We start from the raw sequence: 27,650 nt of genomic DNA, 5'->3' as shown, positions 1-27,650 counted from the left end.
TGAGAGAGGAGAGGAGGCGCAGGCACACAACCTCTACACCGCCCCGCTGGAAGACTATTAGACAAACGAATTAATTAGTGAATCAAGCTCTACTTTGTTTCGTAAAATGTATCGGAGTAACATATTTCTGGGTTTGCCGTTATAGTAGTTTTGGAATCCACATCAGTGGCTCTCAGCAGCCAGACATCACTCACTGCTGGAGCTGGGGATAGTCAACGCTGCAGAAATAGGGAATCTTTTCTAACCAACAGGGATACTGAAGTACTCACTATATCTTGTAGCTTCTTTGCCAAACGCCACTCTTTTCAGTCAGAGCCTTGGACTTTAGGTAGGTAACTGGGGTGAAGTGCAAAACCCGCCATGCTGTGATTAACGTTTCTTGGCTTTACCTGTACGTGGAATAAAATGCATATTGCTGTGGCTATTGAGCTGCGTTATCTTATAGATTTACTGTCATATTGCTACTGAACACACACGCTAATTCACAGTGCAATAGCATCAGGGGGATAACCAAAAAAAGCCCTTGACTTCCCGCTAGCTAGCACTTACCACTTTCTAAGGATTAGCTAACGTTGGCTGTCAGCGAAAAGTGCTGTAACCTAACGAAACGCGTTAACTAACCGAAGCTGCATCTTGTAACGTTACGTGCTACACTGCAGATGAATAAGTAACCAAGCGCTGTCCGTTAAAATCGGTGCCTCTGCCGCCACCACCACAGCAGCAGCATCACTTGTGTGCGTGATGTGAGTGAGCGGATGTCAAGTTGATGTTGCTAGGTACTTAGCCGACGTTAACTTAATCTTTCCGTGATGTCGCCGTGAAGCGTCCGAACCATGTAACTATTGTGACAAGCCGTCGCCAGTCAAGCCGCAACACCAAGTTGTAACTTCCCTAAACAGTGCTGTCAAATGATACAGAGAGCAAAAACTCATGTATGGGCGCCCTCCGTCCCTGGTATCCTTGGTGGGAGTGGTTGAAGACAGCAGCGTAGTACCACATGTGAACTGTTTGTGCGACACTGCTACCAGCTAACTGGTCGAACAGTGTTAAAGGCTGGCTCGTCTTAGCAATTTTGTGGGAGGTGTGCTATGCTCTCTGTTTACACTCATTACGTCACATGCAATGCTGGTTACTGTCAACACAGTTGTACACTGCATTTATTATTCATTTAATGAAGCCTAGACTGTCTGCAACTTGTATTCAGGTCGGCGTTATGACGAGTGAGCTCCTTCCACTTACAGATGTAAACAACGTGACGTCGGCTGGTATATCCGGCACGTGGCTCGGGTAACCTTAATATGGTCGTGGAAAGAAGTGCCAGCTTAGTAGAACAGTGAGCTGAGCTGCCTGCTGTTAAAATGTTTGTTTAATCCAATGGGACAATTTCATCGCCTGTGGTTTTATGAATGGTGTTCTCAACCGTCTACAAACCAATATTATTATATCTGGCAAGTTGGTGTGACCACTGTGTTGAAAAAAGCCCTCTTATCACCAATACATATGTTGTTACCTTAGCTTTTGAGACATGTTTATATAATTGTAGTGTTACCAGCCCCACTGGGTGGGACAATTATGGTCTGACTCTGCATGAAGCTATACTTGCACATCCTGACTCCTGGACCAGACCAGAGCAAGGTGTCCAACTTTATATATATATATATATATATATATATATATATATATATATATATATATATATTTTAATACTAAATCCAACTTGCAAAGCTTTCCTTTCCTTACATTTGTATACTTTTTGACAGGCGCTTGTGACTGCTTAACTTCTGGAAAAATGACAGCTCACTGCTGGGTCCAAGGGATTTCTGTTTAGTGGTCAGCTGTTTGGAATTGTTTCTAAACACACAGTTCACATGACTTTGCCTGTTGAATGCTCTGTGTGCACTCATGACCCCTCCCTCCCCGTGCTGTTCTCGTTGCAGAGCTCTATGCCAGCAATTATGACAATGTTAGCAGACCATGCAGCACAGCAGCTGCTGGACTTCAACCAGAAACTGGATATCAACCTGCTGGATAATGTGGTGAACTGTCTATACCATGGGGTGGGACCGCAGGTATGTTGTGAAGCATATGAATAGTATAAGCTATTGAACACTAAGTATATGGTGTGATTTGAGATTTTGACCAGTAGTTTTTGATAAACTGTGTTTTACTTATGCCTCAAGTCCAATTTCCCCCATACCTGCCCTTGAAGACACTGTATGTTAATCCTTCCTCTCCTTTTTATTCCTGTAAAATGAAATAAGAGTTGCACGTTCACATGTTGGTTATAACACAAAAAAGAAATGACAGTTGTTTCGTTTTCTAAAATGCATGTGCATATTATAATCCCTTCATGACACCCCCATCTAAAGTGTCCTTTCTATTTGTATTACAGCAAAGAATGGCACAAGAAGTTTTGACACATTTAAAAGAGCACCCCGATGCCTGGACCAGAGTGGACACCATCCTGGAGTTCTCCCAGAACATGAACACCAAAGTAAGCTAGCTCCAGTCCTTCAAACACATTGGAGGAAAGACCCTTTCCTGTGCTTTGAGGAAGTGTATGCTATCACAAAAACAATTGGGGAAATCAAAACAAAACACTGAAACTTAGGACGACACTGTTGATTTCTGAAAACATGCCTTAAATTCTGCTTTTTGGTAGATATTTGATTGGAAGCAGCTTTTTATGCTGTGAATACATGTTACTGAAGAAGTTGAATATGTAGTCCAGGTAACATTCACACTATGCCCTAACTCCTGAGCTATGCAGGACATCTGTCCTTTTGATCAAATGAATTTGGTTGGATCTAAACCTATCAAAAAAACAAGTGACTACTAGCGGTACCATACATTAGTATATAAACCTTTTAAGATTCTGCCCAGTTGAGCTGAAAATGCAGGGCTAGTCCAAGCCATCTGTGTATGTGTGAAGGGGGCTGTGATTTACAAAGGCCAACATCAAGTAGATATATAGGATGGCCTACACCAATCCCCTCACTAGTTAGAAGAGGATACTGTGTCTGCATGGCCAGAAGCCAGTTGCATGTGCAGGCTGTTACTATAACTTCACTTCATTAAGAGTTTGGTGCATTAGTTTAGCTAGAGAGGGTGAGCTAAAGCAAGAGTTCCCTGTGATTAAATCACTGATAAGTTATTATTATTACTATTCAGGATTTGCCAGCTGCTAGACACATTCACACAGATGTCAATATGCAACATTATCAGTTAATGATACATAACAAATCTACTGTTGATAAATAATTAACAGCTCTAGTTTATGACATATTTCAGTCAGATTGAAATAGTTCCTAACAATACTGTATGTCTATGTCTGTCACATTGTGCCCCGCCCACGCACTGATACATCTGATAACAAAACAGTCAACCCAGTGATTCCAGACACTTTCAGGATTCACATTTTTCAACCCAACAAAATTGACCATGAAAGTTCAAATAATCAAGCCTAGTTCATAAATCTGAATGTCTGTAATGGAAACTAATTATATGCACTGCAATGCATTCACGGCTTCCTCAAAGTACACAGCGTGACATTTGCCTTTCTTTTTTTTTTGCTTGCCTTTTGGGATTGCTTTTAACACTGACGTTCATTACTAATGTCTTATGTTAATGAATCAACAGTACTTTCACTAGTCTTTAAATTTGTAATTTGCCAAACATTGGGGACAATTATAGGAAAGAGGGAACACCTTGAATTCTGCATCTATTTTGTTTTTATTAGTTTTAAAAAGTGCATAATCATTTAGAGGCACTTTGGACATTTGCCTTTTTCACAGTAACTGCAGCAATTCTACTCTTTAAACAATGTAATGAATTCAAGCTGTGACTATATATTTGATATTAATCACAATGTTCCATTATGTTTATGGCTTGTAATAGGAAGAAAAGGGGTGTGTCATCCTGTGCGTCATGACACAGCTAGGCTTTGACGGCAGGCCTCCACAAGGTCTACCCTTTTTTAAATTCCCTTTGACTGAATTCTGTTCATCCGTTTCTATTGCATCTGTTTCATTGGACAGAGGGAGGGTGCAGGCTACAGTCAGTAGGATCCATTGTAGACAGACAATCTGTTGATGGCTTCATTTCACCTGTAGGGATCATAGCCTCCCCACCCCCATTCTTCTCCTCTATTCCCCTCACTTCTTCAGCCAAGGCCCCTTAACCATGTGCTCTTGCTAGCTCAAAACAAGTTCTCTCATTTGTTCTACCCTTTTGTGGAGGTTTGTGGCAATTAAAGGTGAACCAAAACATGGCAGTGTACAGTGGCTGTGTCTGTATGGAGATTTCACCTTTAATCTGCCAGCATCCATTGTCTGTCGCACATTGCACTACATGTCATTCATTATTTTGCAAGTGATGATCCCTACAGTTGAAACAGTCAGTTTGAGTCAGTTAAATTAGATCAAAAGCTAACTAATAAAACGTGTTTATTTATTTATTATTGTTTTATTTTTTTCATGCTTCACTATTAAGCAATCAAAAGTGAATACAGGGCATAACCTGTGGTTGGTCTTGCTGTTCCTTATGACACACCAGTAACAGGGATCTGATTAAGACTTGCTTTAGACTTGAACCGTAAATCTGTATTTTTAGCGTTGGGACAATTGACTGGCATTGTTTAGGGTTGGGTATCGATGGGATTTGGTTGGTTTGGATTCTGTTGCTGAAGCACACATTCAGACTATTCGCATTGGTGTATGAGTAATAAACCTCCGTTATTTTGAAAAGGTTACGTCTCACAAAGGACAGGGCGTTGTGCTACTTTAAACACTTTCCCTGTTTTACACTTGCTTTCCTTTTATTTCGCCATAGTAGTTGATTTTGGGGTGTTACGACTGGAACTGGGGACACTTAAAAATGCTGAATAGTTGGCGTTCAGACCAAAAGTAAGCAGCTCTGCGCTCATTTAAATGAATGTAGCTTTAATGGCGTGTTGCCTCAGGTATATAGTGTGACCATAAAATACATCCCAGTGTGAGTGAGAGAGCCATGAGTTTGAAGGCTTGACAGCACAGTGCTTTAGAATAATACGAGGGAGGATTTTTACTGCCTCTAAAAAATGATGGACATCTTGTTGCGTTGCAGCGACACTGTGAGGTTGGACTTGGTCTATGGGGTGACCCTGTGTTTATTCACGGTCTCATATCCATGCTGATGTGAATGCTTTATCATGACACACACTATCTTCCTCTCATGAACTTATTCTTGCAATAACATTTCGCCGTAGCTACACTGTTTAACTCAAGCTCCGGTCGGCCATATTTGAAGAACTTTACATGCTCAACTGGTGAGGTAGACTGTAGCACACACTATGCTTCTAGGAGCCGTTTAGTGGCGTTTCATTTAGATGGCAGGTTTGTTAACCAATCTACAGTTCTGATAGCCTGTGGTCAGTGCCAGTTCAACGAAGCAGTCCGATCGATGCCCAACCCTACACAGTGTCTGTAGCCTCGCTAAAAGAACATTTAACATCGACCTTGTTATTAGAGTTACCCTAGAGACAAAGCTGGTAAATGGATTGTTGTACCTCTTCTGCTGTGGTTTGCTGTCTGGTGTGATGCTGGGAGAAACAGCAGGACTTCTGCAGTGTTCCAGTTGTAATGCTGCTTATAGAGATAAACCAAACTGCTATTGAATCTTTCTGCATTCTACAAAAGAAAATCTGCATGAAAGATGTGGTTCAGTCCAATCTAATTTAGAAACAAATGCTCAAAGTTATTACAGGCTGATCCACTTCATACAAAAGTTTGGTTCGTATTAAAACATTACACAATGCTTGTTTATTGAGTGTCATCACATCATCTCTATGCTAACGCTTGCCTCCTTGCATGGTACAGTACTATGCTCTGCAGATTCTGGAAACGGTTATCAAAACAAGATGGAAGATTCTGCCCAGGAATCAGTGTGAAGGTAAAAAAAGAAAGCTCATTTTGTGCATTACTCGACCAAATGAATTGTGTCAGTGTTGGTTTCTCTTTTTTAAATGTTTTTGACGTGCGGTTGCCAAGTGGAAGAGTGTTCCCCCACTAAGCATGCTGCTTTGTTTTCTGCTCCACTGGCTTCTTCTGGCTGCAGCTAGCGGGCTCTGGACTCTAGCATTCACTCTTAAGAGAGGAAAAAATAACCAACACGCTACAGCACTGATTTTAAGGCTCTGTGAAGAGATCTCTTTTAAAAAAACAAGAAGGAACATTAAGGAACATAAGTTCAAGAAATGACTTCAATCTTAAAGCCACCTATTTCTGACAGTGACAATAGCTTTCAAATGGTAGCATATGTTTTTGGTTGAAGGAAAACAAGACAGCCCCAGTGTTTGTTTCAGCCCATTCATCTTCTTGTACTCTTACTGAACAGAGGGACAGGTTATTGGCATGGATTCATCCCTGCCACACAGTGTTTTGTGAAACTACCTCCTGAAGTTGCCAAAGTCATATATTTTCAACACATAAGGGCTTTCAATGAAAGATTTCATTAATCCAGATTCCATTACTATTTACCATGAACACTACTAAACGTAGCTTTTTAAAATTTTGAAACTGTTACAATTTCCCGTTCTCTTATTAACATTTCCATGTTTTTCTTAGTTCTTTAAACTTTATTTTTGTGCTTTGTCACCACCTATTCCTTTTGGGCCCTTTCACACCCAAAAGTCCCCACCAAGGTTTGCCTTATTTCTCTGAGAATAGTTAAATAGTGCCGGAATGTTTGAATCTTTATTAAGTTATCGAACCAGAAGCTTGTTTTGCGTTGTTTTTTTCCGATAGTCTGGCATAACGTCCTCTATCCTAACTAAGGCCACCTCTTTACATCGGACTACACCTGTCAAATTCTTTCGGTTTAGTTCAAACCAAAAAGTCTGTTAGCCCAGACCAATGGAGGTGGGTGTGAAAGGGCCCTGACACCTTTTTGATTTTCTTTTTTTTTTATGGATCTCAAAAACAGAGTGGGATGAAATTTATAAAAAGCAATCATTATGAAATACAATTAATAATTATTGAAAATCAGTTGTATCTGCCTCCCTCAATTTCTTCTATCACATTTTGCTCAAAATAAATTTTTTCATTGACCTAAGCCTTCCCTACTTCTGACCGTAGATGCCTGAATTTTGTTGCAAGTGGCAAACCCAGTGCAGGGCGACCGGCAAGTATGTCTTTTCCCCCCTTGTGTCAGAGTATTGCCTTGTTTTTTTTTGGGCTCCGCTCACTTTACTACACCCCAGCATACCTCTTTCAATATGAACCACAGACACAGTCTAAATGCGAGGGAGCTGAAAACACATATTTTGAAGATGCTCTGCTCACATTGACTATCTTGACTGTCTATAAAGACACCTGGGCAAATGTAACTCCCACTGAACTGACCACAGGCTTTTCCCTAACGCGCCCCACACACATCCTACCTCTACTGCGCGTCTACCTCGCGTCTGCGTCTGACTTTTGGTCACAGACTGTGAAATCAACGTAGAGCGAGCACACATCCAACCTCAGACGCACTGCTGAGGCGCGTCGGAGGCACGTCTGCAGCGCCGCTCCCCTTCACCTCAGGAGGCTCGCCTATTTTTTTCTGAGAGCAGCGCGTCTCTCTCGCGTCTCTGTGCTTTAACTGATAGAGAAATACTCTGTTGACAGTCATACCAGCAGCATTCACTCTAGTTACACGTTTACCCGGTGTGTTTATTTCAAAATAAAACATCCCTCAGTCGTATACGCGAATAATCCCTTTATTTCACGATTTAATTGTGCAATCAAAATCCGAGGGATTTAAAACCTAATTTTCAATTAGTTCTGGCATTTCATTTTTGGATAAATGACACATATAGAGATCCAATATAGTGAAGAAATTAAAAAGATCATGATGAGCGCAACAGTTTTCCGTTGCTCTATCTGTGTCTACGGCCTTCTTCTTCCCCGACCACACCCCCCTCTCTCTCTCCCGTATAAATCAGTAAAGTGATTTTTGAAATACTCTGTTGAGAGTCATATTGACTTCATACTGGCAGCTTTCGCTGTAATTTCACCATTTCCTGGTGTGTCCCCTTCAAAATAAAACTTCCAACAAGCGAAAATATGGCAAAAAAAAAAGAAAAAAAATGGCAATGGGGCGCACGGATTACTGTCCAGACTCAATATAAATCATATGCATCATAGATGACATGAAATAACTTCATTTTTAATGGGAATTATCTATGAAAACTCTATGTAGAAAGATAGGGCTTTTAGAAGCAGCGCTGCAGCAGCAGCTGCTGAGACGTTGCATGTGTGTCCGAGAAAAGTCCGAGAGAGGCAGCAGTAAGGTAAGGCGACGCGCTCCAGAGGTAGACGCAGGATGTGTGTGGGGCGCGTTAGAGATGTTCAGTGGCAGCTGCAGCCAACACCCGAGTGTCTACCAACTGGCTTTGCAAAAGACTATGTAAATGCAGAGCCAGCACTGTTTATTAGAAGAACAAGTGTACCGGGATAAGATTGGCTGAATCAGCTAGTTCTAAGCCAGAATGACTCTTGTTAGGGTGACTGAATATAACGTGCTCCAGGCAACTCGTCATGTCATGTTTAGATGTAGAGATTTCTTTTGGAACATGCTAACCGTCTTCTTCTGATCCCTTTGTGTGTGTTTTGCCAGGTATAAAAAAGTATGTTGTTGGTCTCATTATCAAGACTTCGTCAGATGCAACAAATGTGGAGGTGAGTTCACTTTGAATTTACATTGAACCTGATTTGAGAAGTTTGGGCTTGTTGTTACAAAGTAGGACTTTCACCTAATACCATGGGATTTGACCAACACAATGCCAACAACTAAGCTTCATGTTATAGAACCTGTACCGCTCTTATATTTTACTCGTGCAAAACCAGTTTATGTTGAGCCATATTTTCAAATCTGAGTCAATCTTATTTTCTTATTTAGTGTGTGTTGATGTGACATCAGAGCATGTTTGTAAGCAGTGTGTTCTCCCAGCCAATCTCAGGACAGCCTTGAGTAATGCTGCTGGTAACCATGGCGCTGAGTAGTGCTGACCAAAGATGGCGACACCAGCCAAGTCCAACCCTCAAACAAACCAGAAGGGTTGACTTGATTGAGTTTAACCTACAGCAACTTTTAATGTCTCTCTTCCGGACAACGCAGCACTTGTCTCTGTCCTGTACTAAACCTACATGCCCAGTGACAAAACCGTTAGTGTTTCAAAATGTATCACTTCTCTGCCATTCCTGCTTAATAGTTTTTATTGAAAAATGTAATGTTTAAGGATGAGATGTGATGAAATGACAGAAGGCTTGCGTTCTGAAACCAAGGCTGGATAACTTCCATTCATTTATCCATGGTTTCTTTTTACTTTTTTAGAAAGAAAAGGTGTACATTGGAAAGCTGAACATGATCCTTGTTCAGGTAAGTCTTCACTATTGACAAGTTAGAAAATCTTGTTAACAAAAGCACTTCCAGAAGCATTTATCAGTTGTTTCTATATCGCTCCAGTCAGGCTATAGGGAGGGGGGGGGGGGGCTGTTTTCTTCTTCTTTAAACTTTCATATTTTTATAACGGTGTGCGCTTAAATCTATAGCAACCTTGTGGCTTGAGGAACAGCAAACTTTTAGTGCAAAATAAGATTTACCAAAATGACATTAATAGTTAAAGCACTGCTCAGTATGGCATCAGGTATAGGCTGTCTGTCTTATTTCAGCTTAATACCAGGCTCTCCTTCCCACATTACACATCAACTGTGAGTCACAATGTGAAGTTTGTGTTTTTTGTTTCGGTAGGGAGTCCTCAAGCTAGTTTTTTAATTGATTTAGTATTTGCCTGTATGAAGCCTGACCACTATATTGTAAGCCATCACGTTGGGTCCCCCAGCTGTTAGACACATCCCATTGTGCTCTGTTGAAACACTGGAATGTTTTCCTAACCCCACCGCGCTGCATGTGAGTGAATTGTGGAGAGGCACAAAGAAGTGTGGCAGTGGAACACCGTCAATAAAGTTATCCACATAGACAGCAATAGAGAGCTTGCCCCAGACACTTGCGTCCTACTCAGTGCCCTAAGACCAGCCCTGAGCCACTTATTGATACAAGAATTAATATACAGAACAATACCTGTGGTCTAATGAAGAGTGTCATTCTGTTTTATCTAGTGTGAATTAGGGCTGGCCCGAATGCCATTTTTCAGGCTTCGAATATTCGTTGGTTTTTCCGAGCGAATATTCGAATATTCGTTCCAGAAAAACACACCATCAAAAACAACATTAAAAAAAAAAAAAAAAAATTTTTTTTTTTAATTTAAAAAAAAAAAAACGTTAATAATCCCTATATACTCCCTGGAACCGATTTTGACAGTATCTGCATATTTTGTTGAAGATTTACGCGCTCGGAGGTGAAGTAATGGATGCGCTATGACACTTAGTGATGTAATATCCTCCTAAATGAGCAATACTACTACTACTACTACTACAATATTACTAACTTTTATATCCAAATATAAAATTATTTGATGACATTATATTGCAGTACTAGCTTCTTGCAAAAAAAATGTTGAAAAAAAAATGTATAAAAAAAATATATAGGCCTATATATATATATATAAAAAAAAAAAAAAACGAAGCTCCGAATACTAATTTAAGCTCCGAATACTAATTTTCCGAACGAGTATTCGAATATTCGAATAATTCGGGCCAGCCCTAGTGTGAATACAACATTATGACTTGGTTAGTGTTTCACAGGCTAACGGTGTCCACTGAGTGTTAAGGCAGAGGATTCAAATGCAGCTGCAGTAGACGGCTGCAATAATGAATAGTAATAATATTCCTTTTTGAAATTGAATTTAATACAATTTATTCAATAGTAGTCAACAGATAGAGCCAGGAGACTGTAGTTACAAATGTATACTAAAAGCACTAATCTGATACTTTGTTCTTACAGTAGTAACTAGGAAAATAGTCTTTTCAACACATTCACTGCCTCTCAATGTAAGCGTGTTGAGCACTTCTGTATGTGACACACAGCGCTATGCAATTCATATAAAACAGAATTTCAGATAACGTTGTGGGTTGATGGTGTATTACTGCTGCCTCCAGTGCTACCCTCAGTTTTTGTAGTGATACTTGTCACCCGTAAGATGTCACTCTTAATTGGTCTATCTGACTCTTAAACCATCAAGTTAATCATGATCCCTTATTAAAAATAAATATTTGCTCTCTTTGAGTGTCTCAGGGCAAGGCAGCAGATTTGTATTCAATTGTAGCTTCATAATGGTGTGTTTTAGTAGCATGGAAACAATAGTATACAAGATCTTATTGATGTAGAAGTTGTTTTTAAGCAGCAAATGGGTCATCAACAATTAACACACACAATATACAGTAAGTAGTGTACACAACAACATATTATATAACACATGGTTTCAGGGATAATTGGACCTTTCGTTCAGGAAAGCGCCTAATGCTGTAAACACTGGGGCTGTTGAAAATGAGCTGTTTGCCTCCCTGTGCTGTCTGGTTAGTGTGGACCACTTCAGGACACACGTGTGAGTCATCGCGACGTATAGCAGACAAGACATTGAAAGTGATATATTGAACCGTATCGGTGTCCACATTCAGAATTCCCTCTTGTTAATGTTGAACCATTTGACACCATCTCCTTGTGTGTGGGTCGTTGATGTATAATAGAGTGAGGGAGAGGCAGACTGCTTCACTGGCTATACAAGTGACTTTGCATTAATGTCAGTGAGCGTGAGTCACTGCCTGCGTCAGCTCCGCTAACATGCTTTTTGCTCCTCAGGTGCTGACGAGCCCTAGATTCTATACTCTTCCTTTAGGAGGCTTTATGATAGATTGTTTACTTGGATTTTGCATTAGTGGAGTTTCCTTATAGCACGTTACTTCATAAATGCAATTCTTACATTCTACCTGTTGTACTACTGTATGTGAAGCACATACGGGCACACACACGCTTGACTTTAGATTCAAACGAGGAATCTTTATTTTTAGCAAGAGTAACATAGTCATCCCCTTTATTTTCATTTATATATCACACACGTCATTTGTGTAACAGCAACGTGTGTTTGTGTGTGTGTGTGTGTGTGTGTGTGTGTGTGTGTAGATCCTGAAGCAGGAGTGGCCCAAACACTGGCCCACCTTCATCAGTGACATAGTGGGGGCGAGTCGTACCAGCGAGAGCCTCTGTCAGAACAACATGATCATCCTCAAGCTGCTGAGCGAGGAGGTCTTTGACTTCTCCAGTGGACAGATGACCCAGGTCAAGGCCAAGCACCTCAAAGACAGGTCAGCATGCCCATTGACGTGTTAACATAGAAGCCTAAAGAGTGAGTCAAAAGATAAAAACTATTAGGCAATATCGCATTACAGTCCAGATTTCTTAATATTCCGCTCAATAACAGCCAGTATATAAAGCAGATGTCTCGTCATGTAGCCCAAAAAAAGAGTTCACATTCTTCCAGCACTCTCGGAGAGCATCATAAAACATAATGCCAGCGCGTGACATTTGAAAAATATTGCGACAATAATGGAGCGGTGTAACGCTGCGATCGGGGATGTTGGCCCTCTTGCTGTTACAACAAAACTACATTTGACAAGTCAATCATTATGATGCAGATGATTTGCACTTTCCAAGGCAGCTTTGCACTCCATTGAACACACAGCCTGCATGTGTACAGTGTAGGTGAGATATTCAGCTGGTCTGTTTGCTGTAGGAAACATTACACAATATAAGGCCGGATGTCAAAAAATGAATAAGCTTTATTTCCCTCAAGTCAATGGGCAATTGAAGCCCAAGCAGATGGACTGCAGTGGATGGCTCAATACTTCATCCTTTTGCCTGGCTTTACAAAGAATGTATTGCCCTTTCCTTATTCAGCTGTTCCCAGAGATTCTTGTTGGCCCCATTTATTTTGACCGAAGGGGGGAAGCTGTACTAGTTCATATTTTCTCTGTGAATTTCCTCTTCCATACCGTTTTTAAAGTACACACAATGGCAAACGTCTGCAAAGTGTAGCAAGAGTCCCCCAGTATAAGTGAAACATTGTCACACATGGAGACATTCACTGAAGCCCTACATTTGACAAAGTAAAGACAAAGGCCCCAGGCTCTATCAGATTTGACTCTTAGCCGACGACAGTGATTGATAAATCACATTGTAGGTAGATAAGTGTTGACCGTGGCATTTTAGTTTTAGTACCATCTCTGAATAGTCCAAATGAGATGTCAGATACAGTGTGGTCAATTTAAGTTGTTTCTTTTTTCTTCCAGCATGTGCAATGAATTCTCCCAGATATTCCAACTCTGCCAGTTTGTCATGGTATGCTATACATCAAAAGCTCCTTCACTCTCCAGCATCATTGCACAGCCTTGTTATTGTGTTTGTTCCTTCAGCTGTTGTGTCCTTTGACCGGTTGCATCTTTAGGAAAACTCCCAGAATGCACCGCTGGTCCACGCCACTCTGGAGACCCTCCTGCGTTTCCTCAACTGGATTCCTCTGGGATACATCTTTGAGACCAAGCTGATCAGCACGTTGGTGTACAAGGTGTGTTCAATGGAGCACCCCAGGTCATGATACAATTTGACTTGAGCTGTAGGACTATCAACCGAGCAAGAATCAAGTATTTGCTTACCAAATTCTCCCAAGTTGATTTGTTAGCAGTGGTGCTGTAAGGCAGACTCCAATAAAGCTGAAACATATTAGAAACTATTGCTACTGACACACACACACACACACACACACACACACACACACACACACACACACACACACACACACACACACACACACACACACACACACACACACACACACACACACACTCACACACACACTCCACCCCACCAAAATAGTCATTAACGATATCATCTGTTCTAATTGTCCCAGTTCTTGAACGTGCCCATGTTTCGCAACGTGACATTGAAGTGCCTGACGGAGATCGCCGGTGTGAGCGTGAGCCAGTACGAGGAGCAGTTTGTCACACTCTTCACTCTGACCATGTGTCAACTCAAACAGGTGGGTTAAATACTGCGCTCTGATTGGACAAACACGTTCCCGTTTGTTGTAGTAAAAAAATATCCTGAGAGTCGTGTGTGTGTGTGTGTGTGTGTGTGTGTGTAGATGCTGCCCCTGAACACCAACATCCGTCTGGCCTACGCCAACGGCAAAGACGACGAGCAGAACTTCATCCAGAACCTCAGCCTGTTCCTCTGCACGTTCCTCAAAGAGCACGGCCAGCTCATTGAGAAGAGGCTCAACCTCCGGGAAACACTGATGGAGGTAAGAGAGAGAAGCATGGTGAAAGAGTGGACAACCTTTTAGACTAAACGCACACACAAGTCTCAAAGCAGGGTTCCTACACAGTGTGGAAAGTTTGTAAATTGCTTGATATTGAATCTTGTCTTAGAAATGCGCTAGAAAGCTGAATGTATTACTGGAACATGCTAGATTCATTTGTGTATATTGATCCGATTTGACCTGGAAATTGATAAAGTGTAATTTGCTTATTTTTAATAAATATTTTGATTTAAAAAAAAAAACAAAAAAAATACATTCTTCTTTATATTGGGTTTTAGCGCTTATTCTATTGTATATTCATATTTTGGTGGATGTGTTTTTCTTCTATAGCTCTATTAGGTGATTTTCTACCGACATCTGAGTACCGTTCCATGTTACAGATAGGGCAATGTATGAAATCATGAGTGTGTTTCTTTTTTTTTTCTTCAATATATATACAGTAGATTTAAAGCTCCTGGGTATCTTGGAAGTGCTTCAAACCTCCTTAAATGATACTGTGAATGATCGGTACTAAACCCTGTGAAAGGTGTCTGGTGGTGGACATATGAAAAGCCTCATTGTTCCCGTGGTGCTCTCTCAGGCCCTGCACTACATGCTGCTGGTCTCGGAGGTGGAGGAGACGGAGATCTTCAAGATCTGCCTGGAGTATTGGAACCACTTGGCGGCCGAGCTGTACAGAGAGAGCCCCTTCTCCACGTCCACGTCCCCTCTGCTCTCTGGCAACCAGCACTTTGACGTGCCACCACGGAGACAGCTCTATCTGCCTGTGCTCTCCAAGGTAACTCACACTCTCACACACACACACACACACACACACACACACACACACACACACACACACACACACACACACACACACACACACACACTCACTGCTTTATACCAATAAGCACACAAATAGCCTTAATTGGCAATTCTGCCTTTTTTTCACTTGATAGTATTTGCATACAACGTGATGTAATATAATTCAATATAACTCATTCATTAATACACAAAAACATGGTCGTAAACTCACAAGCTCAAAATCATATATTTAGAATGTGCACTGTTGCAGCTGAAATAATCAATGCTACTTTCATTTAAAAATACTCTGTGCTTGAGTGTTTGGAGGTGCAGAGCTGTATGAGTTAATAGAACCTATAGTTGTAGCTCGTAGTAATGGTAGAATCAGTTGGCACACAACAAGTGTCTGGCTAAACTAGCCCCAGAGAGGGTACTAGTTATAACGTTAATATAAATCTGTGGCTAATGAAGGTAAATAATATGTGACTTTTATGTCTTGCAAATGAATAGTCTTACATTCCATCACAGTGGGGGGGGGGGGGGGGGGGGGTTATATAGCCACAAGAAAAACAGTAAAGCTCTAAAGGGAATCCTATACATGTATGCCCCACTCAGGTTGCACACTGATATGTTTGTATGTGTGTGTGTGTGTGTGAGGGCTGCTCTTTGGATGTGTGTGTGTCCCTCGCTGACAGGTTTATGTGTTGTGACAGGTGCGTCTGCTGATGGTGAGTCGGATGGCCAAGCCGGAGGAAGTGTTGGTGGTGGAGAACGACCAGGGAGAGGTGGTGAGGGAGTTCATGAAGGACACGGACTCCATCAACCTCTACAAGAACATGAGGGAAACCCTGGGTAGGAGCTCAGGCACAACATTCACTGACATTATCCTGCCTCTACTTTACCTTTGACACTCTGTCTTCAAGGTTGAGTCAGCCATTCTACCTGTGTGTGTGTGTGTGTGTGTGTGTGTGTGTGTGTGTGTGTGTGTGTGTGTGTGTGTGTGTGTGTGTGTGTGTGTGTGTGTGTGTGTGTGTGTGTGTGTGTGTGTGTGTGTGTGTGTGTGTGTGTGTGTGTGTGTGTGTGTGTGTGTGTGTGTGTGTGTGTGTGTGTGTGTGTGTGTGTGTGTGTGTGTGTTGCAAAATAAATCTGGTGTTTTAATACACAGCCTAGGCTCTGTAAACGTAGCTAGCAACATACCCGTTTATAGAGCCTAGGCTGTGTATTTACACTGGATTTTTTTTTAGTGTGCACACACAATAGGGACGGGTAGTGGTTTGTGAGGAGATATTCACCGATTTTGACAAAATTATTCTTCAGAATTGCTGACTTTTTAAGGGACACTGATTAATTTGACTTTTTACCACGGATAGTGATATCTGCTCATTTTGAGACCCATACCAGTGCTGAAAAATATCTTCTATGTTCACATTTTGTCTTTATTCACAAGTGGCTTTTGGCTATCCAGTCGCCCATGCATTGTACACGTGTACTTTGTGCTGTGTCCCACCATGCAGTGTACCTGACCCATCTGGACTACGCAGACACAGAGCGCATCATGACAGAGAAGCTTCACAACCAGGTCAACGGCACAGAGTGGTCCTGGAAGAACCTCAACACACTGTGCTGGGCCATCGGCTCCATCAGCGGGGCCATGCACGAGGAGGACGAGAAGAGGTTCTTGGTCACTGTCATCAAGGTAGGAAGAAAAGACACAGACAGGCTGGTTCTTATGCTGCTTTCCATTTAAACATCTGAAGAACTAAACTTAAAACTGAGTGTCTAGAATTATATTATGTTTAAAGATGTAATGCGTAACTTTTTCATATGACATGAATGTCGGTTACATTCAAGCCATCGCCAAACGAGGTGACGCAAAGTTGGTTAAGCCTATCCGCTCCGTGAAAACTCCCTCTGTATTTCTCAGTATGGCAACGTTTACAAACTGGTGTCACCCCTGGCTCAGAAAAATCCCAAGAAGCGACAACGGAATGTTTCATTTGATTCTACTTACGCACTGTAGCTTTAAGATATATACTGTAAATATGTCAAAAGTAAAAGGACTACCTTAAAAAAAATTGCTCAAATGTTGACTTGATATCACTTTACAAAGCATTGTATAGAGACCCCAACACTGGCTTCAGGTTTTGTGTTAAAAACCTTGTGTTTGTCTCAGGATCTGCTGGGCCTGTGTGAGCAGAAGAGAGGGAAAGACAACAAGGCCATCATAGCCTCCAACATCATGTACATTGTGGGCCAGTATCCACGCTTCCTCAGAGCGCACTGGAAGTTCCTCAAGACGGTGGTCAACAAACTATTTGAGTTCATGCATGGTGAGAGATGACACGAGGCAACACTTTCTATTCATTTTCTCAACTTAAACGCTTTTTGTTGCATCGTGTAATGCATTGCTTTTATTCAACCTAAAATAATCTCTATACATTTAGCAACACTATTCATTGTGTGATGTTGACTAGACGCCATGTATCCCTCCTCCCATCAGAGACCCATGACGGTGTGCAGGACATGGCCTGTGACACGTTCATCAAGATCGCCCAGAAGTGCCGGCGCCATTTCATCCAGGTGCAGGTGGGCGAGGTGATGCCCTTCATCGACGAGATCCTCAACAACATCAACACCATCATCTGTGACCTGCAGCCCCAGCAGGTCAGCAACACACAGTACAGAGACACACACACACACACTGGTTACTACAATCCTGCTTGAACATAAGGCCAAATAGACACTACTTTTTAATGCAGCTTTACTTTGAACATGCTTTCACTGTTTTATTAAGCTATTTGTGTGATTTTTTTTTTATGTTGTTTGAGTCACAAACTGAAGTCAATTGTCTGTAACTGTGTGATGGACGATAAAGTTTTGTGGATTGAATTGAATTGATCACTTCCCTTATTTGCTGTAGCCCAATCAAAGTTTGCATGCTGACTGACGTGTTGCCTGTTTGTGTCCAGGTGCACACGTTCTACGAGGCAGTGGGTTATATGATCGGAGCCCAGACGGATCAGGCTGTCCAAGAGCACCTGATAGAGAAATACATGCTCCTGCCCAATCAGGTGTGGGACAGCATCATCCAGCAGGCCACCAAGGTAAAGGCAGACCAATAGACTGTTAACACTCTTCTCAGTGTATAGCCAGAACAGTGTTTTGATGTGTAACCCTGCTGCTCCCTTTTTAGAACGTGGACATCTTGAAGGACCCGGAGACAGTCAAGCAGCTGGGCAGCATCCTGAAGACCAACGTCCGGGCCTGTAAATCGGTGGGACACCCCTTTGTCATCCAGCTGGGACGCATTTACCTGGACATGCTCAACGTATACAAGTGCCTCAGCGAGAACATCTCCGCTGCCATTCAGACCAATGGTAAGGGAGGTGTGTGTGTGTGTTTGGGATCATACCACTGATAACACCACCGTAGGTTCATCTGATGACATCATAACATTCTGATGATAGTGCAGGTAGCTGATAACCAAGCTTAGCTTTTAGCAGCAGACAGGTGAGGCCAGCCTGATCTCGCACAAGTTTCATATTTCTTCCTCTCCTGCAGATCACTCTTGACTTTCTCCAATATGTGTGTGGGGGAGCCCGGTTCAAAAATGACCGGGCCAATCAGGACACGCTGTCTGACATAACGTTTGGCTCTTATAGAGGAAGGCAGCTTCTGATTGGTTCATCTAGTTGTCAAGCTATCGTCTTAAGAGAAACCATGTCTCACAAACGTATTCATGGATCCATGTTGACATCGACTACAAGAACCAATCAGGAGCTGCCTTCCACTAACGGACGGACAGTGGGGAGGTCCTGTTCTGACCAGGGGGCGGGATCCTCCCCCCACATAATGTATATTGGAGAAAGTCCAGACTGATCAGTGCAGAGAAACCAATCTTCGGCTCATTGGATCAGGCTGGTCTCTCCAGGCTACAGACTTTGTCCCCTTCCTTATCTCAGTGATGTTTCTCCATGGATCAATAAGCATCTCATACAAATCATCTGCTGTGTCTCTAAGATATGAATACAAGTCTATATAAATAGTGGAACAGTGCTGAGGCCTCACCTCATGTGTTTGTGTATTTGTGGAGGACTTGTTTGGGTTGCTGAACCTGTGTACAGATCTGTACAGTACACTGCATAGACTGTGTTGCTTCATTGTTGTTTAGGCATGCGGTCCCTTTGTGCAGGTCCACTTTGGCCACAGTGTGTTGGCACGTTTTATAAATGACCCCAAAAAGGATTTGGAAATGAAACATCAGGCCTTTGTTTAAAAGGAACTACCATCTGATGTTTTCAGTGCAGCAGCCTTATATTAAATCATTTTAGGATTTCGTCATTGGCATTTTGTTGGTGCCTTTTTTTATCTTGCCTCTGCCAGTTTTAGTGACTCATGTATGAGTCTCTCTGTGCTTAAAGGGTCAGGGTAGGCTAACCCTGGGAAGAGAGCTGTTGTATAAGATCTATCAGTAATTATCAAGAAATGTTCTGATTGGACTGGCAACTGATTCAAAGAGGGAAGACATGGTTATCTAGACAGGAGGAGGAAGTCCAAACCTTATGGAGAATAATGTGTGGGTCACATTGACTTATGATCCACCTCTACTAGAATACCACTCAAAGTATGAAATCAACTGTGATGCAGTGCAGAGCAGATGACACCTGATTATGTAAACGTCGGAGGAGCAATATGGACCAAATGTGTCATATCAGTTGAAATGTGTGAGAATATTGTCTTTATGTGTGTGTGTGTGTGTTTCAGGTGAGATGGTGACCAAACAGCCTCTGATCCGGAGTATGAGGACGGTGAAACGAGAGACACTGAAGCTGATCTCAGGCTGGGTCAGCAGATCTAACGACCCGCAGATGGTGAGAAGCCCTCTGATAAAACACACCTTTTACTTGAGGGGAAATGAACATTCCACTCTCTAAATTCACACAGATGAAAAGACATCATTTATTGATGTATTCGCGTTGAATATTGTTTATGTATTGTTGTTTTTCCTTTGAATTTGTTTGAACTCGACGTCATTGAAAATGAGGGTCACCCCTCAATTGGTCTCTCGAGGATAAATAAAAGTTAAATGAAAGATGAAATATATATCCACATACTTTTATATTCAAATGAATGTAGTGTTGAGCCAACAGCAGCGGTGTATTTTTACCAGTGTGTGTCCTCAGGAGATTCTACACACTGTGGCATTGAATTGAATGCTTGACTGTAGAACAAATCCACTGGTATTTATAGATCAAAGACAAAGCTTTCATTTTCCTTGTGGCGGTTTATATCCCTTAGCTGTGTTTCTATCAGCATAACAATTGTTTCTCATCGGGTTAAAAGTTTAAAGACATGCAGAACTTCTAGTTGCACCTTTTTATAATGTGGCTGGCCAAAGCCGAACATTTAAAGGTGCAATGTGCAGTTTCGGGAGGAAGGGGAATTTGTTTACATTTGCAGAGCCTGCGGTTAGTTCACAAAACATATTTTCTCTACATGTAGTATCCAAGCTAAACTATTTGAGACACCTGGAACCAGACGTTAGCCTAGAATGTTTGTAAACCAAACTGTGGGGCCCTGCTGCTGTAAACCAACAACAGTGAAACAGTAACTTTTCAGGTAGTTTTCTAACTTCAAACAGTGTTCCAGGGATCCAATTTTCCTTTGGGGAAAGTGTGTTTATTCAGTTATGAGAAAATGTTCACTTCTCTGATTCAACCAAAGTTACATAGTGCACCTTTTTTAAGAAGTCTTTTGTTAAATGTGTTCCCAGGGCCAGTCTTTTAAAGGTGACTGTCCCTGCGTTCCGAATCACAGACTCTTTTTTTCTATTCTACATACTACATCGGACGATAAAAATAATCTAGTTAGGATGCAGTAGGCATACTATTGGGACATACTTTTACTTACTTATTTCATCATAACATCGCGTCTTGATCTTGCCTCTTGCTTTTATATCCGTCGCATCCCCGTTTGTTTTCATATGGAGGCTCCGTCGATGTGACGTCACTTCACGTGCACACTGGATTATGGGTGAAAATCGCCCAAATCGGATGCTGTTTTCAACACTAAAAATCCTGGCTGGATATAGTAGACATCCGGGGTACTTCTAACCATCCTAAATCTGGCCACAAGAATCGGGACATCCTAAATCTTTTTTCTACCATACTAAATAGTAGAAAGTATGCGATTGGGAACGCAGGTGTTGATCCTGTGTTGTGCCCTGGCTGTTGTCTTCCAGGTAGGGGAGAACTTTGTCCCTCCGCTGCTTGACGCCGTGCTCATCGACTACCAGCGCAACGTGCCCGCCGCCCGCGAGCCAGAGGTCCTCAGCACCATGGCAACCATCGTCAACAAGCTGGGAGGACACATCACCAGTGAAATCCCACAGATTTTTGACGCTGTCTTTGAGTGCACTCTCAACATGATCAACAAGGTGAGGGCACAGTGTGGTCAATACGTCTCACTCAACCAGAGTCTATTCAGTTTACCTGATCAAAAACAGCTTGCTTTACTGTACTGCTGTTTAAAACCTTCATCTTTTGTATTTCTGTCTCTGACATGTAATGATAGAGAATGACTAGCACTATTATAAATAGATTCAAGACACATCCGGTATAGTGGTTGAATAAGCAACCTCATCATCAAGAAAACATATGCTCTGACAATGGCATATCTATTCACGATTTACAGGTTAATGCTGACAGCCTTTGTAATAATAAGCAGAATCAGGTGCTTTCATATACAAATACACGCACACAGGAACAGGATATTTTTTCATATAGTTCTTGCATACATATCATCTCAAAGCAAAGGTCACTTTCTCTATTCACTTTATTTGATTGTCAGTTTCAGGCCTGTCATTCTTGTCTGAAAGGTTTTTCTATAGCCGTATTAAGTCCTAGCTTTCAGGTCCCCGGGAAACCTGACCAGACTTGTGATATTTGCATAGAACTTGTATGAACTGACTTCTGGGAAAAATTATTGCATAAGAAAATAGGTTGCAGGTGAAAAAAAAAAAATGTCGGCTGCCTGAGAGCCAAAACCCAGGGCATAAAAAGAATTGTAAAGCACCCACCACACATCCTTCACTGCTGCTAATTAACTCAGAACTTGTCCATTGTGTTTTGTTTTGTTTTCTGACAGAACTTTGAGGAGTTTCCAGAGCACAGGACACACTTTTTCTACTTACTCCAAGCTGTAAACTCTCACTGCTTCCCTGCATTCCTGGCCATCCCCCCTGCACAGTTCAAACTGGTGCTGGACTCCATCATCTGGGCCTTCAAGCACACCATGAGGAACGTGGCTGACACTGGTAAAGGCTGCTGCTGCTAACACATACACATACACACACACACACACACACACACACACACACACACACACACACACACACACTTTACTATTGAGCAACAATAATCCAGAGCATGAGTCAATGAGCAAAATGAGCGAGTGTGGCCTTGCAGTAATGTACAGGTATAAAGTTGCTTTTGTGAGGAAGAGCTTTGAGGAAGTTTTACACTGAACAATATGTACGAAGCTGAGGTTGTACTTCCAAGTCAAGTCAACTATTATTGTCAATGTCTGCCATATGTGCCAGACATACAGAGGCAAGGAAATGACCTTTCTCTCCTAACCCCCGGTTTAATAAGTACAAAGAGATCAACTAAGATAAGATGAGATACGTAACATATACAGTAAATCAATTGTAAATAGTGCAAAAGGTAAGGCAAAAGTAAATCCATTGAAATGTGTGCTGTGTGTGTGTGGTCCTCCAGGTCTCCAGATCCTGTACACCATGCTGCAGAATGTGGCCCAGGAGGAGGCAGCCGCTCAGAGCTTCTACCAGACCTACTTCTGTGATATCCTCCAACACATCTTCTCTGTGGTCACCGACACCTCGCATACTGCAGGTCACTTCGCACACACACACACACACACACACACACACACACAGGAGCAGAGCTATGACAGGCTTTAAAGAGCAGTAATGATGATTCCTGTAGTAAAAGGTGTGTGTCTGTGTCTGTGTCTGTGTGTGTGTGTCCTGCAGGCCTGACCATGCACGCGTCCATCCTGGCCTACATGTTCAACCTGGTGGAGGAGGGCAAGATCTCCACAGTGCTGAACCCAGCCAGCCCCAACAACCAGGCCTTCATCCAGGAATACGTGGCCAACCTGCTCAAGACCGCCTTCCCTCACCTACAAGAGTGAGAATGAAACACACACACATCTAATCTCTTAGTGCTTTGTAAACTACCAAATCATTTGACAACGTACCAGTGATATGAAATCAGAGCAAAATATAATGCAAATGAGGTCACATGCCAGAAACGAATGCCAGTTTATTGCAGAAACTAAAAAAAGTGCCAATTTGCTCTTCACAGGTCACACATAAACCAACACATTACCTTTTAAATGATATTTGTTAAAGTAACAGAATTAAAACCTAAAACAATAACATTTTCACAGGAAAGCTGCCAATCCAAATGACCCGGAACAGTCCCAACTGGATTTAATTGCAAATAATGTCACGTTGTTGTTGTTGTAAATGAATCTGGATTTTCTATTACCTGGGGTGAATGGGGCTTCAACTTGAGAAGCAATGGTCATATAGAAATAAATTCCTTTTATTTTATGGCCCATAGTTTGTAGTTTGGAAAAAAACTCAAAAGTACTACTTGAATCACTATGCAAATATGATTGTAGTTGATCTACCAGCAAGCGGCTGGAAAAAAAGTAATTAAACTACTATTTTAATTAAACGGAGATGTGTTCTCCACAACACTGCCATTGTAAAGTAAAGGTGTGTTTCTCATCACTGTGGTTGTGTGTGTGTCTTTGTGTGTGTTAGTGCTCAGGTGAAGGTGTTTGTGACCGGGCTGTTCAGCCTAAACCAGGACATTCCTGCCTTCAAGGAGCACCTTAGGGACTTCCTCGTCCAGATCAAGGTGAGCTTGTCAAAATGTACAAGTCCCATGCAAAAACACCATTCAGTGATAAGTTGCTTGTGATAGCGTTTGGTTTTAGCATCAGTTTTTGTAGAACGGATGAATACAATCATTGGTTTGTCCAGCCTTTGCATGAATAGAAACTCAAAGCTCCTCTCTGGGGCGAGCTAGCAAGACACAAAAAACAGTGTTTATACATATATAAGTGTTACCTTAAGATAAGCCATGTATTGGAATTATATTTTGAAATGTGTGTGTTTGCTGATGAGTTGAACTGAAGTAAACAGGCCCTGCATAGCTCCAGCTTGGCTGTGTGTGCTGTGTGTGAGCTTTGTCTCTTCACACAGAGGTTATCAGGGACATAGTTAGCTGCTTAGCTGCTGTTTCCAGAAATAACATTTCCCTGCACGGCCAGGTGGTCCTTCTTAGTATATGGAAGGTTTGTGGCTGTGCGCCAGCGTATTGTTATGTGAAACTGTGTGTGATATAGTGACGTGTGCAGTGTGTTCTGCTCCACTGATCACTCAGTGCACCAGTAAACAAGGGTATAAAATAAATGGCTGTATGGAGATGTAGCCTGCCAGTGTTAACCCTGCAGCTAAGCGCCATGCTAACCCCTAATGTTTCCCTGTCCAGGAGTTTGCGGGCGAGGACACCACAGACCTGTTCCTGGAGGAGAGGGAGGCGTCTCTGCGTCAGGCCCAGGAGGAGAAACATAAGATCCAGATGTCTGTCCCCGGCATCCTCAACCCCCATGAGATCCCTGAGGAGATGTGTGACTGAGCGCCCGCTCACCCACACTGTACACTTCTCCACACCAACAAACAAACAAATCAAAACCCTAACAAACAGCAAACCCATCAAAACCCAAGAGAGGCACTTGAGTGTGGAGGGAGGCCGCTCCCCTTCTGCAGAGCGCGCCGGCCCATTGGATGTTTGTTGACCAAAACAATGCCAACAGTATGTAAATGATTACCGCGTCACCCTGTGGCCCTTTTTACATCATCTGCGTTTTCTATGGAGACTTTTTGTGTAATATCTTTCCAGAACTGTTAATCTAAAGCTTGTGTTGTGTTGGTCTCTGGCCCATCCCAAGACCTGCATGATAAGGACAACGTCACCCTCTTTGTTTTGGTTCTGTTCCCCGTTTCCATATATTTGTTTATATATAAATATATTCTATATACAGTCAGAGCAGGGTTTCATGTCTAGTCGGCATAGAGGCTTCTAGACCTGTGGTGTGCGACGGCGAGCGGTCTATTAGAGGCGCACGCACCGCTTGTTTGGTGCCCCACGGCATTGTGGGAGAATGTGAATCTAACGGATAATGAATGAACATGGAGAGATGCTGCTTCATGTGTCAGCAGCTGTTGCTCCTCAGTTAAAGTGTTTGGCTGCTGCTGACAGAAGGTTTTTTTTTTTTAAAGAAAGCAAAACCGAATATGTGCATATCATCCCAATTGTATAGCAAATTTAATACCATGGGAACATTTTTTTCCTTTTTATTCTATTGTTTCTTTTTGTTGTGGGTGTGTGTGTGTGTGCTGTCGCCTAGTCGACATCAGCGTTTTGTTTTCCTCTAAGAGGATTGTTGCTCATTTGTGAGCCTTCATCAATGGGATGTTTTTAAGGAAGAGGCGGAGGTATTTATGGGTTCTTAGTTTGGTTGCATCTTTATTACAACTCCTGTTTAACTCAGATGGCTTTGAAGATTTTGAATTGTACTAATTTAGATTGTTTACCAGGCAGTAGTGCTTCGAGACACTACCTTTAGAGCAAAATGAAAAATAAAACTGGGTTTACATTTAATTTTGTATTTTTGCATTTTTTTTTTTTTTGGTTTGTACCTGTATGAGTTCTGTCCAAATAAAACTAAATGCTTTTTTTGTCCACAGAGCAAATTAATTGCCAACGAGTTTAATTAGGAAAAAGAATGTATAAATCCAAATAAGTACTCAATCGCTTATGGAAATTTCCCTTCAAGGTGTTACATTTGTTGTGAACTTTTTGAACTGATTAAAGTTGAGAATTTTATAACCCTGCCTTCGCTCAGACTTCTTCATTCCACAACAGGGACCCGTTTTACAGGAAGTGATGTTTTATTTATGTTTTCAAATTAAAAGTGTGTTGTTGCTTAATTGTACCTTCACTTGAATGTTTGAGCTTCACTGTGCAGAGTGACTGAGTTTAACAGCTGTTTTGTACCAACTTGATTTTGAAACATCAGAGCTACCCTGGATGCCATATCATTATTCAAAATGCAACTTGTGCAAGTGTTATGTTAAATAATGAAGCCACAGATAATGGATGTTTTTAGATTACATTTGAGATTTAATGTGAAGACTTTTTAACCAGGTAGTCAATGATTTTTGTGAAAAACGCATCACACAAAGATTATTCCAATCAGAGTACTTTTTAGTCATTAATATTGTGCAAGGGATCTTAAAATGTTTCTTTTGACATAAAGGTCACCTGAAATTTAACGTTAAAGATCATATTAACTACATATCCCATCCTTTGTGCAGCCCTGTAGCCCTGAAAATTATTCTCGATGTATGTTTCATTTTCTACTACATGTCACCCTCAACCACATTGACATAAATCATAAAACGGATGATGATGATGACTGATGTTATCCGTATAACACACTGCTGGCATCTGTCTGTTTCCGCTCCGACATCTTTGGCCAAGGTTGGAGCCTGTGTAAACTGAGCCAGCCTCTAATCCCAGTGGACATACTGCTATTCCATTAAAGGTTGTGACGATGCCCCTGCCACTGAAACACTTATCTGACGCAACAACCCAACAACCTGTCAAGCTCTGATGCAACCAGGGGAGGAAGCTGTTTGGGACTCACTAGGACACTTTCTAATGCTACTCTTGCACCACTGGCTTACAGTAACTGCATTGTGGTTACATTTGCTCAGGGTCCAGTACGGTCCACTTTGGGTCTTGCAGGGTTTTACATCAGTGGCCACTTGTTAGAACTGCAGATGCTTATTTTGTATTATTCCTTATGCGCCAACGCCCCTGCAGAAGGGAGGCTTTCACCGATTCTATTGCTTTTATTTTGAAGGGTTTTTTTCTGGGTTGTGTTACTAGTTCATATGTTAGCTTTGATGGTTTTCATATCTGTCCATTTCTCTGGGAGCAGAATTCATTGCACCTGTCACTGAACCCTCCCTGACCCAGATCCTCAGCCATTCTCGGCATCTGCTGTGGAGGAGAAGACCGAACAGCTGGGGTATCCTAACCCCCGGCCACACACTTCCGCCCCCGAAAAGAAGAAAGAAAATCCTCCTCCCCACCCGGGACCCCTCTAGTGCCCATGCCATCAGCAGGCAGACAGGAAAGGTTATTAATACCCCCGTGAGGAAGCTGGACAGGAAGAGCCAGGTTAGCCCACCCACCGGTTCAGTGGCTGACCCTCTGAGTCTACCCAATGGCACATACCAGCCCCATGCCCACGCCTGTCACACCGTTCCTATGAAAGGACCATGGCTTCTTTTAGTCTAACCCTAAATATGGGCTGAAAAACAGTAAAAGAAAAGAGTATAGTCTAGTATAGTATAGTTTTCATATCACCTGGCAAAAGGCTAGAGCAGAAGTGACAGGTTGTGGTC

At 42.0% G+C, this 27,650-nt stretch overlaps 1 protein-coding gene across 1 annotated transcript; it reads left to right on the top strand.

The window, feature by feature from the left end:
* Nucleotides 1-25,999, top strand: xpo1b (exportin 1 b). The gene is made up of 25 exons (XM_080036504.1): nucleotides 1-328; nucleotides 1,938-2,069; nucleotides 2,393-2,494; nucleotides 5,856-5,928; nucleotides 8,638-8,699; nucleotides 9,355-9,399; nucleotides 12,100-12,281; nucleotides 13,266-13,314; nucleotides 13,421-13,540; nucleotides 13,883-14,011; nucleotides 14,117-14,275; nucleotides 14,874-15,071; nucleotides 15,790-15,928; nucleotides 16,591-16,772; nucleotides 17,250-17,406; nucleotides 17,577-17,740; nucleotides 18,046-18,180; nucleotides 18,270-18,453; nucleotides 19,841-19,947; nucleotides 21,318-21,512; nucleotides 22,223-22,391; nucleotides 22,855-22,989; nucleotides 23,130-23,286; nucleotides 23,931-24,027; nucleotides 24,664-25,999. The coding sequence occupies exons 2-25, from the start codon at nucleotides 1,944-1,946 to the stop codon at nucleotides 24,808-24,810; spliced, it is 3,213 nt and encodes a 1,070-aa protein (XP_079892630.1). The 5' UTR covers nucleotides 1-328; nucleotides 1,938-1,943; the 3' UTR covers nucleotides 24,811-25,999.
* The last annotated feature ends 1,651 nt before the right edge of the window (nucleotides 26,000-27,650 follow it).

Source organism: Ammodytes marinus, assembly GCF_949987685.1.
Source record: "Ammodytes marinus genome assembly, chromosome: 11".
Classification (NCBI taxonomy): Eukaryota; Metazoa; Chordata; class Actinopteri; order Uranoscopiformes; family Ammodytidae; genus Ammodytes; species Ammodytes marinus.
This window is presented reverse-complemented; position numbering and strand designations above follow the sequence as displayed.